This window comes from Barbus barbus (genome assembly GCF_936440315.1).
Source record: "Barbus barbus genome assembly, chromosome: 9".
Taxonomy (NCBI): Eukaryota; Metazoa; Chordata; class Actinopteri; order Cypriniformes; family Cyprinidae; genus Barbus; species Barbus barbus.
In genome coordinates, this window is record NC_136737.1 from 31,128,306 (window position 1) to 31,144,133 (window position 15,828).

General features: G+C 37.3%; 1 protein-coding gene across 4 annotated transcripts in view; it reads left to right on the forward strand.

The window, feature by feature from the left end:
- Positions 1-15,235, forward strand: part of LOC306874659 (phosphofurin acidic cluster sorting protein 2-like) — a 127,882-nt gene extending 112,647 nt beyond the window's left edge. For 2 of the 4 annotated variants that reach the window (XM_079424857.1, XM_079424856.1), the window contains exons 12-24: positions 1,191-1,327; positions 2,932-3,064; positions 3,175-3,279; positions 4,700-4,806; positions 4,962-5,116; positions 6,590-6,700; positions 6,803-6,905; positions 10,112-10,154; positions 11,202-11,244; positions 11,334-11,475; positions 12,649-12,872; positions 12,952-13,065; positions 15,008-15,235. In XM_079424857.1, the coding sequence (XP_079280983.1) occupies positions 1,191-1,327; positions 2,932-3,064; positions 3,175-3,279; positions 4,700-4,806; positions 4,962-5,116; positions 6,590-6,700; positions 6,803-6,905; positions 10,112-10,154; positions 11,202-11,244; positions 11,334-11,475; positions 12,649-12,872; positions 12,952-13,065; positions 15,008-15,123 (1,533 nt within the window). In that variant the 3' untranslated portion in view covers positions 15,124-15,235. Of the gene's footprint in view, positions 1-1,190; positions 1,328-2,931; positions 3,071-3,174; positions 3,280-4,699; positions 4,807-4,961; positions 5,117-6,589; positions 6,701-6,802; positions 6,906-10,111; positions 10,155-11,201; positions 11,245-11,333; positions 11,490-12,648; positions 12,873-12,951; positions 13,066-15,007 lie in introns of those variants that run through there. The other 2 variants (XM_079424855.1, XM_079424858.1) reach the window with 2 other exon arrangements.
- The last annotated feature ends 593 nt before the right edge of the window (positions 15,236-15,828 follow it).

The window sequence follows — 15,828 nt, forward strand, 5'->3', positions numbered from 1 at the left end:
TTGGTTCTCTCTGCGCCTATCAGTTCACATCTGTTTAAAGTGAAGAGTGTTTAAATGTGTTTACTACCCAGCATCACCACAATAACAGCCCTAATGAGGCACTTTTAGAGAGATGGGAGGAGAGAGAGACAGGGAGAGATAGAGCCAACAAATACAGTGCATCCATGTGGGACTTTAAAATGGTGTGCATATTCTGTGTAAATGGGATAGATAGGCCTGTTTGTGTTTATTTAATAACATTTTAATAGTATTAGTTAACAACAGTGGTGGACAGCAGAATACAAATCAAGTACTTGAGTAAAAATACAGATATTACTTCTATAAAATGATGTCATTATAATTAATTTTCTAGGTTTATATGATCTAAATATGATTTTCTTTTACAATGATCAAGACTAAAATTCATCATTAGTGATTCCATCAGTCACGTGCACCTTCAAGCCATCGGTTCTTGGTAATTTTGGCCAATCAAGGAGTTGTCGACTCAAGAACAGCTTCAGTACGTGAATGAATCGTTCAGTGCGATCTCTGAACCAATTTAACAGGTTCATTGGAAAGAATCAGGAAGAATCGACGTCTCAAATAATGAGGAACGGTATGTTTTTATGAAATGTAGTGAAGAAAATATTATGCTTTGGAATGTAGTAAAGCAAAGGTTTCCCCAAAATAAAAATAACAGTACAGATACTTGACAAATGTACTTAATTGTGACCCTGGGCCACAAAACGTAGTCATAAGGGTCAATTTTATGAAATTTAGATTTCTTCTCCTGATATAAATGATCTTTCCATTGATGTATGGTTTGTTAGGATAGGACAATATTTGGCAAGCAACCACTCAGAACAACCTAGCATTGTGCTGTCAAGTTTCACGCAAGCAATCACCCATCACATTTTCTTCAAACAAGAGAACAATCCATTTTATCTTTAGTTAAATATGCTCTGTCCTTCTTTCATAAGGGCCGTCCTATTTTTCTGTGTTTGTGAGCTGACTGCTGATAATTCAAGGCTGTGGTTTGTATCGCACACTTAATCAGTCCTAACAGTATCTAGTGTGTTGAAGTCACACACACACACACTTCAGACACATCCACACCACAATTCTGCTTTGTGGCTAAGTGGCCGTCACCACGGCAACATGACCATTTTCACGGCCGCTCGTTCCCGTCTGATGTTTATCTCTCCACGCAGGAGCTGGTGGAGGACGAGGCAGGCGGCGGCGTGGCAATAAGTGACACTAGCATGAGCTGGGACATGAACGCCGAGAAATTAGCAGGAACGGTGGGCAAACTCTGCAAGACTGAGTCGCAGACTCTCATGTCGCCTAGGTAACACACGACCTTCTATTCTCGCCTTACTGTTTTTCTTTTCTATCTGTTTTCTGTTGCAACCTCCCTCTCTCTCTCTCTCTCTCTCTCTCTCTCTCTCAGACTCCCTTTTTTCTGTCTGAACAATCCCCTCAGATGCAGTTGAATTTAATAATAGTCATTGTTCTCACATCTGGGTGTTTCTTTAACTACAGATAATTGTTAAGTGCGAAAACACGGTGCGATAAAAATTTACATGTGAATAAACTGGTGGTAATGCACCTGTTCAGACAGACGCAAATATTCACATGCCGTCCATTTATGGAGTTTTTTTTTTCTTTGACATGTTTTTTTTCCATTGCACTGCGAAAAACTCTGGCCAACCACTAAGATTTGCACTTTTAGTCACATGCCCATGTTAATTTCGTCAGCGAAGACTATGACGAAAAATATTTATTGACAAGCTTTAACCTCATGACGACAATAAGGTTAATAAACGATAACTGTGACAATATCAACATGCAACATCATTGATGACAAAAACGAGACTAAAATGTAATACAATTTTTATTTTTGTCGAAGAAACGAGGACAAAAATGAGGAACTAAATGTTACTAAAAAGTAGATTTGACACAGGACTAAGACTAAATTAAAAATGGTTGACAAAATGAACACTACAAGCCCAGAGCCACAGCTGTTGCATAAATCTTTGACTTGGTGAAGCAGACTCTTTTGCTACGTGACAGTAAATATAATTTGGAGTTGACCCTGTCTTGTCTTCCTGTGACAAGTGAATGTCAAACTGAAAGTTATGCAATGTTTTACATCACAGAGATGTTTCTGCTTTAATGTAAGCGCCACCTACTGTCGGGGAGTGAAACTGCATTTTCATTCAGCCTGTTTTTTCTTTTTTTAAGCACTGGTCTGAACAGACACATCATAAATGTGAAAATCTGACCAAATGTTTGTGCTGCACATTCATGCTTGTGTCAGTAGGCCTTTACTGAACAGTACAATTAACAGATTACAACTTTTTCTAAAATAATTTTTTTCTTCTGTTTTTATAGATGCCGTTAATTAAACATGTTTATTTCATGCCGACTTTAAACCAGCGAGTGTGAAAAGTGCGTTTTAAACAAGTTTATTTTCTAACTAGGACCGAAAGTGCTCAGTTGAAGAAACACCCATCTGTTATATTTCTCTTGTGGTCCATCACAACATCAAATCGTCTGTTCTTCCATGTAGTTTTCTAGTTGGTTGTTCTCACAGGCCTCTGCTAGATGGCATATGTGTGTGTTTGCATTGGCTAATGAGCTCATTAAGACTCAGTCCCCGAGCGATGGGCTCACAGACACTTTAGGAAATGTGGAACGCAGCAGCACTTTTTAGCCTCTTTCTGTGGCGCCTTGGGAGGCAGAAGATGCCACAAATTGTAATGCACGATCTACTCTATTACAGTGCTACAGATCTTAGTTCAGGCTGAAATAACCACCTTGAAGTGTTCTTCATCTGAGTTGAATATTGTATATTTATATCCAATCCAGCTCGTCAGTCACCATCTATTAAAACACACCTATTATCATCAGAAGGTTTTCACTTGGTTTTTCTCCTTGTTGGGTGACCAGTAAAACAGACAGTAAGCTGCAGCGACGTCCGCGAAGCACTTCCATGAAGGACAGACAGAACTCTAAAGCTCAGAGCGATCGCACCAGCAGCATCGAGAGCGAAACCTCTCCAGACTCCAGACTCATCACACAGGTTTGTGTAAGTGTGTGTTTGTGTCTCTGCTGGGATAAAAATAAGGAGATATAGGAAGACTGATTTATGTATAGTGCTCATTTTCTGACCTGATGTCCTTCCTGTTGCAGGTCCCAAGGAAATCAGTTTATGATCAACTCAACCAGATCCTGAACTCTGACGAACATCTGCCAGAGAATATCATTCTCATTAGCACTACAGACTGGCAGGGACAGGTGTGGTTTTTTACACTGCTTTTGTGTGTGTGTGTGTGTGTGTGTGTGCGCATTTTTGTGACAAATGAGGACATACATTTGTATAATGACAAGGGATGACATATGTATTACAAGGAGAAGGTGACTTTTCAGGACATTACCTCATGTCCCCACTTTTCAAAACGCTTATAAATCACACAGAATGGAGTGTATTGAAAATCTGAAATAGCACAAAGTTTCCTGTAAGGGGTAGGTTTAGGTGTAGGGCAATAGCACATACAGTTTGTACAGTGTAAAAACCATTACACCTATGGGATGTCCCCACTTTTCACAAAAACCAACGTGTGTGTGTGTGTGTGTGTCCGTCTAGTTTTCCAATAAAAGTACTGAAACATCCTAAAACAACATAAAATGTAATTGAGAATCAAAACCGTGTAATGAGAACACTTTTCAGAGAATTTATCTTGTATTAAGTTGCTTTTTTCTTGCCATACTGGCAAATAATTTCTTCTTGTTTTAACTGTAAACCTTACTGCATTTTGGTACATTTGAAAGTTTTTGAAAGTATTTTTAGTGGAAAAGTTTCAAGATTTTTTTAGCAACTTCTGTAGTCAAAGTAAATTATTTAATATGTAAGTTAGTGGATTAGTGTTTGATAGTATTTATTAGTGCTGTCAAACGATTAATCGCGATTAATCGCATCCAAAATAAAAGTATCTGTTTAAATAATATATGTGTGTGTCCTGTGTATATTTATTATGTATATATAAATATATACACACACACACACAGGCATGTATATATTTCAGAAAAATGTTTTGTTTATATATTAAATAGATTTATATATCAAATAAATTATATTAATATAAATATATACATGTAAATATTTTTAAAATAGATACTGTATGTGTGTGTATTTTATATATACATAATAAATATGCACAGTACACACATATATTATGTAAACAAAAACTTTTATTTTAGATGCAATTAATTGCGATTAATCGTTTGACAGCACTAGTATTTATTAGTATTCTAGTATTATACAATTTGGATACAATGAAGCCTTCAAAACAGTAACAGAGTTATAAGAGAATTATGGAGAGTTATAATTATAAAAAGAAAAGAGGAGACTTGTCCTTGATTTACTTGTCTCAGAGTTCACTTGATTCATTGAATAGTACATTATTATAATAAGAGGCGGTTATGATGGTAACAGGACTGACGCTTTAACCTGGGGATGCGAACTGTTTTTATCACTTGTCTTGTCTGTTTGGATTTATTTAGGCATTCGTCCTTCTCTGAGGCTGATGTGTCCCGCAGGGATATCCATTGCGTTCATCACAGTCCTCATAACTTGTTTTCATTCTCACTGTCTCTTTAGCACTCGCACTAATTCCCTCATGCTGCTTTTTGATCCGTGAACTCTGTTTCTGTGCAGTATTTGAGTGAGATTCTTCAGGAGCACAAGCAGCCTATTGTGTCCACCGTTTCCCCCGCAGATGTTCAGGCCGCCTTCAACACCATCGTCACCAGGATTCAACGATTGTAAGACTCACTGGCCACAGAGATTCCTCACTTCACCCTCAAAATACACAGATAAACCCTAGCACGCTTTATAAGTGAGAAAATTAATTGAGTGGGTATTTTTGTGAGAACTTGAATATGATTTTTTGTATCCCTCATGTATGTCATTGTGTCAGCTGCAACTGTAATGCACAGACACCACCCACCATTAAAGTGGCAGTGGCGGGCGATCAGAGTTACCTCAGCACGGTTCTTCGCTGCTTTGTGGAGCAGCTCGCCAACAAGACGCCTGATTGGTTGAGCTACATTCGGTTTCTAGTCATTCCAGTCGGTAAGCAGAATAAAGCATGTCCCAAAATTATCTCTCATATATTTGTTTTATTTTTATTTATTTTTTTTATCAGGGCTGTCAGTTTAACACGCCAACTTAATTAATTAGTTGCGAAAAAATAATGTGATTAAAATATTTTAACGCAGTTAACGCACTGGCCCCGCCCCAAAACTGTATCTTAAACAATCATGTATGAAATGATCATCTTACGTTTCATACACTTTCATACAGTCATACTGTTGACAAACATGCTGGGCAACAACTCCATAAATACAGTTATGCCCTAAAATTCAGGATATTGGGGCAAAAACTGACCCTGTATGAGCTTTTGTCTCATATTTATATCATATGATAAGCGATATCACAAGTAGCGAGAGCAATATCACAAGAGTGCTGTTTTCTTACGAAGAACACGAGTGCAAATATGATTTTAAACAACAGTTCAGTAAATAAAAAGAAGTTAATATTGTGTTATATTTTAAACACAATATTGTGTGTTTTGTTCAATTTTGCCAAAGAAAATATGACCTATAAAGTCACAGCACAATTGTTGTGCGTCTCTGAGCAACACAGCGGTGTTTAGTTTCTGAATGAACCTGCGTTTTGAACAAATCATGTGAATCAATGATTCAAAGCCCCTTTCATAAAGTGAATTCCTGAATGAACCGGTTGTTTGAACGAATCGACTCATAAACACATTTACCTCCAGCTGCTGGTAGTTTTAGCTTCTTCTTTAGAGTATCATTTCATTTATTTAAAAAAAAAAAAAAAACATTAAAGGGACAGTTCACCAAAAATAAATAAGTTAATTCTGTCATCATTTACTCACCCTCATGTTGTTTCAAACCTGAATGACTTACTGTCTTTTGCACAACATAAAGTAAGGTATTTTGGGGTAGGGGCGTGTTTGTTTTGGTGATTTCAAATATCAACATTGGCTTCCAGAAATCACTTACCCCACCTTTAATGTTAAGCCACCGTAGCCTAAACATTTAACACAATAATAGCTTTACATGATCTTTTGGGAGTATTTTTACAAGAAAATTTAGTTTGCGATTAATTTTTTGTTTGCAGCACCCTGTAAGTAATTAGATTAAAAAAAATGAAATGACTGACAGCCCACATTTTTATATATATTGTATAATATGCTAATTACAATGGGTTTTATAGCTGTTCTTATATACACCTCAATCAGCAAAACTGTATGTGTCAGAAAAATGTAAAGACAGATTTTTCATATTTCTGTTTTGGTGGCTTAATGGGAAGATTCACACAATTCAATTAAAACATGTATTATGTTCCTAATAGAGCTGCCACCCAGCTGGTGGGATTATTTATGCGCCAAAGCCAGTATGCAGTCATATTTGGTGTTTAATGAGTGTTTGTTTTGCACTTTGGTGTGATGTGAAAGACAACTACTTTATTCTGCGGGATTTCTTCAATGTGAGCAAAATGTACTTTGTTTTTGATCAGGTTGTCATCCACTGGCTAAGTACATCTCAACATTTGACAGTAAGTTCAATAACATCTTCATGGACGCCGGATGGAGGGACGTGTTCGGGAGGTTAGAAGCTCCTAATTCAGGTTAGCGCGTTTGCTAATATGGACTCTTCAAATGATTTCATGCCTTTGTTATCTGATTTGATGCTGGTACTTAATGCGTGTGATTTTTAAACATTTCTACAGATAATATTGATGTGGCCGGACGTGTCTCGCAGTATCTGGCCGGAGCCAATCTCTCGCACCAGTTCCCTATTTCTGAAGCTATGCTCACCTATAAACAAAAAAGGTATGGTCTTGTAATATGTGCGTGCGTGAAAATATGTAAGTAACGATGTGGCATGTGTCAGTTATACTTAAATGTAGTGTTTGTTTGTTCACCATCTGGCCAAAATAAAGATGTATAAAGTATGTCCTGAATCTAAATGCAAGGGTTAAGCTTACAAAATTTACCAAATGTCCAAGCCATATTTTACCCCAAATTCAAAAGAAAAATAAATTAAATTGTATTTCAGTTCAATAAAATTAAGGCTTTTATTTTTGAAAATACCTTTGTATTTACAAAATTCTGTATTACAGTAAAGCCAATTTTACCAGGGGACCCTCGTCTAAACTAGATTGGGCTAGTTTTCTGTAGGGTTTTCTTGTGAATACCTGCAAGCAAAGAATCTAACAAAAATGACCACTGACAATAACAAAAAAGCACAATTGTGCCGATACACTGCAGCAGTGACAATTCAGGCAATGAATAAAATAATCTCAATAAACCTCAAATACAAATCTCTTTTTTTAATGCAAAATATAAATTCTTATTCGGTCTGTTTTTGGGGTGAAATGTGGCAAAGACATGTTTTATGAGATTCTCTCAATGAATTATTATGGGTATCATAATTGGTCCATACAGTAGATCAAACAATCAGTTGCACCTGCATTTTCTTTTTTTAATGATGTCACTCGTTTGTTTGATCTGGTTTTATTTTGTCATTGAGAAGTGGACGTGTGTTGAGGATGGCGCAGTAACTGTTATGCTTTGGGTTTTTCTTTTGTTTTTGCCTTCAAGGAAGAGAAGTTTGTATTTTGATTTTTACATCAGGTACCTAATCGTGTGTTTGGGTTGACGTTTTAATGTTTGCTGTGGTTTAAATCACTCATGCTCTCAGTATGTTAACCTCACACACACCTGTCTGCGTGACTACTAGTTTTTTCTCACTGTGTGTTTTGTGTTCATAATTCAGTCTTTTTGTGTCTTTAACTGATTTAGTGTGGTTTGGGTTTAACAGGTTTGGAGATGGTGAGAGAGTTTGAAAAGAGATGAGTGAATTAGGGTGGTTTAAAAGTGTGGTAACTGAAAGGTTGCAAGCGCTGGCTAAATGCCTTCTTATTAGAACAGGTTTTGGAATGATTTGGGACTGTGAAAAACAGATATCCAAATATTGGATGAATAACGAAGCACACGCACACACAGGCTGGAACATAAATCTGTGATAGTCTGCAGAAGGACAAGCACAAATACAGAAGGTCACACAACCAATTATCACTTTGAAGCCGAACAAAATAGAGAAAGATGAAGGGCGATATAGAGAGAAACCCGAGGGTACAAGTGATGAAACGCCTATAGAGAGACAACAAAGAGAAATCGTTATGCCGCAGGTGTGTCATCAGACCACATTAAAATATCAACAATAACTCCAACCCTTCCTCAACATCGTTTTACAATCGTATTAGCTGACGCATCAGAGCAGAGCTAAAATAAACATTTAACAGTGTTCAGAACCCATTTTATTTCTGTAATGTTGTGCATTACATGTTCGAAGTGAAATAGGACATTCAGCGAGAAAAATACATGTACGACGGAACTTGATTTCACTCGTTGAGAATTGATTAGACGTTCTTGAGGTCACATTTTACAATTTTGTAAATTTTGCAAGCAAATCAAAACTCGAAGTTTCTAACAACAAGTGGGGGAGAAAAAAAAGATTTCAGCAAACCTCTCAAACATTAAACACTCACTTTTGGAAATTTCAAAGTCATGTGGCGTGATAGGGCTGGGCGATTTGGCCATTTTCAATTTTTCACAACGTTTGACCGATTCTTGGATTTTTTACGATTTTCAACTTGAAAATGTAACTACAACATGATTCAAGTAACTTTTTCTTTATCAAGCCTCTAGTTACAGAAAATTATATGCCAAGTTATATGAAGTTGGCAACATGATGTAAATGTTAAACAAATCACCTGTTAAATATCTTTGCAGAAAAGATGCATGAACTACAACTACATCTTGTACAAACGTGTCTTATACATATTATATGGTCAGCAGTAATACCAGGAAAATGCTTTTAAAAAATCTCAAAAGTCAAGGTAATTCAAATTGAAATTACTTAAGGTAAGTAGATTTTATTAACTATAAATGTTCTGTAAAAACAACAGCAGATTTTAGCCTATCACCAGGATGCAAACATGAAATATCAGACATACAGTAGGCTAGTAGTTCTTTACAGGTTTTTATTCGATTGCTGCTTTTCCATTGTGTTTTCTATGTAAACATGGACGCACACGTTTGTCTGTTGCTATTCTACTGCCCGCGTCGCATCTTTGCTAACATAAAAGCACATTTTGTGTGAATGGTGTCTAGCGATATGAGTGTGTCACATGTAAGCGGTTAATTACGTGCGACGGCATGCATTGGATCGTTCTTTTCTCTTTACTGTTATCATTGGCATATTGTCAAAGTGTCTAATTCTCACATCTGGTAATATTTCTATTCAAAATCGCAATTCCTCGATTTATAAAAAATAAAATCGTGGCAAAACATTAAATTCGAATTAAGCGATAAAATCGAAGAAATCGCCCAGTCCTATGGTGTGACCAACGAAACGTTCAGGAAAAATAAAATAAAACAGGAAATCATGTTATAGAGAGATTGGCTTTTTGCATAGGTCAATAAGTCTCTTAAAATACCAAATAATTATTAAATAAATATGATGTCATGTGGTGCGACTCTACATTAATTTGATATTTGTCTGGCTACAGGTGACGACTCAGTGCCAGCTCTGTTTTTGTCAATTACAATCGACTAAACTTGGACGTTCCTTGTGTTCGGGTTTCTTGAGTGTTGGAGAGCAGCTTCTGTCAGTTGTTGACCACTTTTGGGAAGAGACATGAAAGATTAAAAGATTATATAGCAATGAGTTCAATGATGAAGCGCCCCCATAGCCTGCGGCCTTACACCCCCCTGATTGGTGGAGGATGTAAGAAGCTATCCCAGCGTCCTCTCATGGCATGAGCCCTCACACTCACTGTGGCCTCACAGCACTCTGTCAACTAGAGGGCACCGCTCTGTGTCACACTATCTGATCTGACACCCCCATTCTCACCCCCCACACCCCGATGACGTCACACGCATCTCTCAGACCATCCGCCCTCACTGACAGCGTAACGTTACACGTCCTGTCAGCCCTGTGCTAACCATTCCCTCCTGTTTGACCTCTACAGCCCTGACGAAGACTCCTGCCAGAAGTTTGTGCCATTCATCGGGGTGAGAAATGCTTTCTCTTTCACTTCCTCTCTGTTGTTGTTCTAGTGTGAGCTGCACTTTCCACAGATATACTTGGTTGTCCCATTACAAAAGCATTAGAGGCATATATCCCATGTTTGTTGATTTTCCCTTGTCACACAAAGCAACAAATTCCAAATACATAACCTCATTTAATTTTCTCAAGTTTCACACAAATGTGTTAGTTCCATTCAACCCTGTTACCAGAGCTATTGTAACTAAAAGTTATATGTCACATGTTGTTTATGTAATGTTTATTGCAGGAAAATAATGAAATCACTCACATTTGTATTCAAAGATTACAAGTTTGGCAACAGGGTTGCAAAAATTGCAGACCTCATTAAAAACATTTTTACTTCCTTTTTCCTTCTTTTGCTTCCTTTAAAATAAAAAAGCAAGACTTACAATTTTTTAAGGCTATTTTTATAGCAAACTAGAGCAAATTATGTGCTGGTTACTGTATATTGTATATGCTGTATAATGAAATATTTGAAATAGAGTTGTGTGAAGATAAAAGTTGTCATGATTACATTGCATGTGTATATTTCCAGGTATCATCTAAAAAAAAAATGTATAGTTTTTAACCCAATTTGTGTAATACTTTTGGCATTTTGATCAAAAGCAAGATGTTATAAATCACAGTTGATATGACTAGTGCATTGCATTGTGGGGTACAGCATTGTGCACATGTTTGGTTCCTGTTTGCCCATATTTGGTTTTGTTCCGGTTCTTCTGCTTAGTTCATTATTAGTCTATCATTGTTTATTCCATTGGTCTGTCTTGTATTAATCATCTTGTTTCCTCATTAGTTTGTGTTCTGTATAAGCCTTGAGTTCAGTAATCGTCTTTGTCGTGTCTTAAAGTAAAATTATGTTTATGCTGTTTATTCTGTTGTTGAATACGTTTGCACCATTAAAGAACCTGATTATTCTGAAGCCCTCGTCTTCCTGGATCAGCATCGCGTAACAGTATGCTGTTCCAAACATAACTGACCTATGTAATTTAGGATTCGGATGTGCTTTCTTGCAGTTGGTGAAAGTGGGAATCGTGGAGCACAGCTTATCTACATCAGGTAGGATTTACTTGAGTCAAGAACACAATGAAAGCAATAACAGCAGTGAAAGATGATTGATTTGTTTCTGTGTGCGTGTCGTCTGGCAGTGGACTCTGATGATGTAGTGATGGTGGGCAGTGTGAACATGCTCTCCTCACCTCCAGCACAGACGGGAACACCGTACGGGAAAGACATGACCTCCACACCTCCGTCATCCCCCTCCGTTTCTGCCAGTCTCTCTGGAGCAGGGTACGAGGAACTGTGTATGTGCTTGTGAAAATGTGTAGCGTAAATGCCAATGAATCCTGGTTGTTGTCCCAGACAACAAATCGTAAATAAATGAGCCTGAGGATGAGTCTAACATGACCACTCATCCCTTTTACCAAAGTTATTGCAAGAAAATATGAAGTGTTACCAAAATCAGTGCAAAGACCCAACATAATATAAACCATTTCAATGGGAAATGAGGTTGGAAATGGAAATGTATTAAATTATGGGTTATGAAAGGTTCATATTTTGGTTTTGGGAGTCCCCAACAACAGGTTGACATGCATGCAAGGTCAAAAAAACACTTTCATTGTCTTATGCATTTATTTTTACCTTCCTTGCTCAACGACTCACAAATGATTCGCTCACGATTCATTTTTGCAAACCCCTCCTTTGTGTGACGCTAATCTGCGGTGATTGGTCGATTGGTCTCATTTTCATTTAATCTCGCCTGTAAAGCCTGATAAAGCAGCGTTTGTGAGCGCAGTGCTGCTTTGTGTACAGCGTTACCGGGCAAACCGCTATTTTTACCGCTTCAAAAGTGGCACCTAGTGGCGAAGAATGAATTTGCATTTTCATTCAGACCAACCTGAAAAGACCAACAAGTGGGCGGCAATATGTTAATATTTCATGTTGACCTCAAAAACCTTGGGATTCGTTTCAATGATTCAGAGTCGACTCTTTCTTTTGAGAGACAATAACTTTAAACACGGTGCACTTTCAGATTTAAAACTTTGCAAGATGTTAAGCAAGTGGCGAGTCGTATCCATAACAACAAAAACAAGGAGAAAAAAGGAAAAGATAGCCAGCAGACAGATCGTACTAGTTTCAGAGCACAAGGAGTTGTATGATATGAGTACAAAACTATATCTAGTCTAAAATATGCCACAAACGTCGTTGTGAACCGACATTACCCTCCCCGTTAACTTCAAAAGCCGACATTTCTGCAGCACACAGCGCTAGGCTACCTTTGCAGCTGTTGTTATAGCAACAAAAGATGCCCTCGGCTGCTATTTGAAACCAAAATGCTGCCAGCTTTTTATTTGACTAAAAAAGCGCTCGTCAACTTTTTCTTGTCTAAAAAGACGCTAAGTGTGAACACACCCTTACTGTAAATCTACTTCACAGTTAAATCTCAAACATATGTGTATGCAGTTCTCCAGGCACCGGTGGTGAGGTGATGGGTCTTCAAGTGGACTATTGGACGTTACAGGGTGCAGAGAAGAAGAAAGAAAGTGAGAAGAGAGATGTGGGAATCAAGTACACGCTGAAGAGCAACTTCCGCTCGCTGCAGGTTTCACGAATTCCCAACGGAGGGGAGCCTACACCTCCTCCTGGAATGGCCATGACCGTTGTCATGAAGGAGAAAAACAAGAAAGGTGTGTTAAAATGAGCTGCTTAATTTGTCTCCCGTGTGCTGTTACTGCTGCTTTACATCTGGTTTCCTTCTCCTCTCAGTGATTTTCCTGAGCAAGAAGCCAAAAGAGAAGGATGTGGACTCTAAGAGTCAGGTGATAGACAGCATCAGCAGACTCATCTGCACCGCTAAACACCAGCACACCATGCTGAAGGGTAAACCACACTCAGACACACACCTACACAACTCAATGTACAAACCCCCAGTAGAGCATGTTCATAGTGAAAGTGTAATATGTTAGTTGTATTCTACTGCCACCCTGTGGTCACTTGTCTAGTGTGATTTTTGTCTTAAAATGTTGCATGTGTCCTTATTAAAATGGTGGGTTTCTATTATAATAGTAGTTAAAGTTTGGAGTCAGTAAGCGATTTTTAAGAAGTTGATACTTTTATTCACCAAGGATGCATTAAATTGACTGATAGTGTCAGTAAAGGCGTTGATAATGTTACAAGTAGTTATATCAAATAAAATGCTGTTCATCTGAACTTTCTATTCATCAAAGCATACTGAAAAAATTCACAGTTTCCACAAAAATAATAATGTTTTCAACATTGATAATAACCACAAAAGTTTATTGAGCAGCAAATCAGCATGTTATACTGATTTCTGAATGATCATGTGACACTGAACACTGGAGTAATGCTGAAAATTCAGCGTTTCATCACAGAAATAAATGGCATTTTAGCATATATTCAAATAAAAAATGGTTATTTTAAAGTTTTACTGTATTTTTGATCAAATAAATGCAGCCTCTATAGGCATAAGACTTCAAAAACTTTTTTTTTTTAATCTTACTGACCTCAAAGTCTTTAACAGTAGGCTATATCATAAATACTGTATTTCAATATTTATTACAGTCAGAGCTGGGTAGATTACTTACAAATTGTAGTCCATTAATGATTCCAAATCACACGACAAAAAGTAATCAGACTACTTTTTGATTACTTTTAACGTAACTTGTATTTCACATTGATTTAAATAGAATAATATTGTACCATATTGATATTAAAATGCCAAGAAAATATATTCCATTCGTTGTTATTAACAACATAAAGTGAATTAAGCATTACATTATGTCAAGGTTTCCCAAACTGGGTTTCGTGAAAGAACTGCGGGGAGTTTGTGGGTTTAAAGAAAAGTTATTGAATTAATGAAATCATAAAAATGTCAAATAAATAATAACATCAATCAAAATAAAAAAATACATGTTTTGTTTACCTGAATGTCATGTTGGCATTTTAGAAAAGTAAAATTTAAATGATACAAAAAAAATCAATAAATTATGCATAATTTATTGCTAGTATGTGAATAAATATAATCAAGTAATCAATAAAAAAGTTGGATTACAAGTATTTTAAAATCTAATTTAATCTAATTACAAGTACATCATTTTTGGAGTCTGGAATTTTGGTTCATGGAATGTGATTCAACCTATTTTGGTAAGATTTGGTGAACAGAAAATCTGTATAAGACATGATTGTAGTGTGTTTTTATAGTAATTCTGTGTTTGGTATTAGATATACACTGCCCTCCAAAAGCTTGGCCCTAGAAAAGTGGGGTTTTGGACAATATTGGCATGAATCCTTTTTTAATTTGTGATAATTTTGCACTGATAAGGGACAACACAAACTAAGAAAACATATTTTATTACATAAACAGTTTATACATAGAAAAAACTTGAATTTGCGATTCATCATAATATCCAGCATTAGCAGCTATTACAGCTCTGCATAATCTGGGCATCCGAGCTGTCGGTTTATTCAAACATTGACTTGATCCTGTATATTACTCCAAGCCTCCTGAAGGATTGGCCAAAGATGATTCTCACTGGTTGGACACTTCTTACGGACCTCATGGTCCAGTTCCTCTCATAGTAGCTCAGTTGGGTTGAGGTCGGGTGATTGGGGAGGCCATTCCATGACAGACATGATGCAGCTGACTGTTTCCTCTCCAAATAGGATTTGCACAGCTTGGAAGTGTGCTTGGGGTCATTGTCTTGTTGTGAAGCCAAAACCACACTTTACCAGGGGTGTTTCCAAACTTTTGGAGGGCAGTGTATTATTGTGTGTCATTTTGATATTGTCTTTGTCTCTGCAGTGTCCATCGACGGCGTAGAGTGGCACGACGTGAAGTTTTTCCAGCTGGCCGCTCAGTGGCCGACTCACGTGAAACACTTCCCTGTAGGAATCTTTGGCTACAGCAAGCCCATGTGACCTGCTGCTGCTTCTTCAGCACGAGGGGAAGTTACAGATGTGGGATAAAACAGACAAATGGATTTTCCTGTGGAAATGGTCAATTTAAAAGCCTGTGTCCTCGACAGAAATGTTGTCCGTGCTGTTACTTGTCATTTTTGTTGCTTTGGCGGTGGAAGGAACATTGGCGTGTCTTTTATTTCAAGATCAGCAGCACATGTTGTGGTAGGAATCATACCGGCACGTACGGCAGCTTCAGTTTGCACTTTGTCGGGTTAGAGTTTGTTATTATTTCTGTGAAATTTTCCGTGTTGATAATTGTTCTGTGTACAATATTATAGGGTGGGATTTATGAAGTGAGCTTGATTGAATTTGCATCCAAAACGTTTGGTAATGTCGTTAATATTTACAAGTGGGAGAGGTTAAAGGAATAGTTTGCCCATCAACAGTTCTCCATAGGTCTTAAATCTCATTCTGTGCCAGTTTTGATGACAAAAAAATTCCGTTTTGGGTGAACTGTTCCTTTAAATGACAAGTGGGAGGAGTTCAGATGCAAGTGGGAGGGGCCACAGAACTGGTGGGAGGAGTTAATGTTACTGTTTATGTTTGCTGAATGATTTTAGCATAGCTGTGAATTCTAAAGTGCACGTCCTTTAAATTTGAATAACGTGAACACTTAGATTAAGAAAAGTGTGTTTGGTTATGTAATACAGTACTTTATAATTT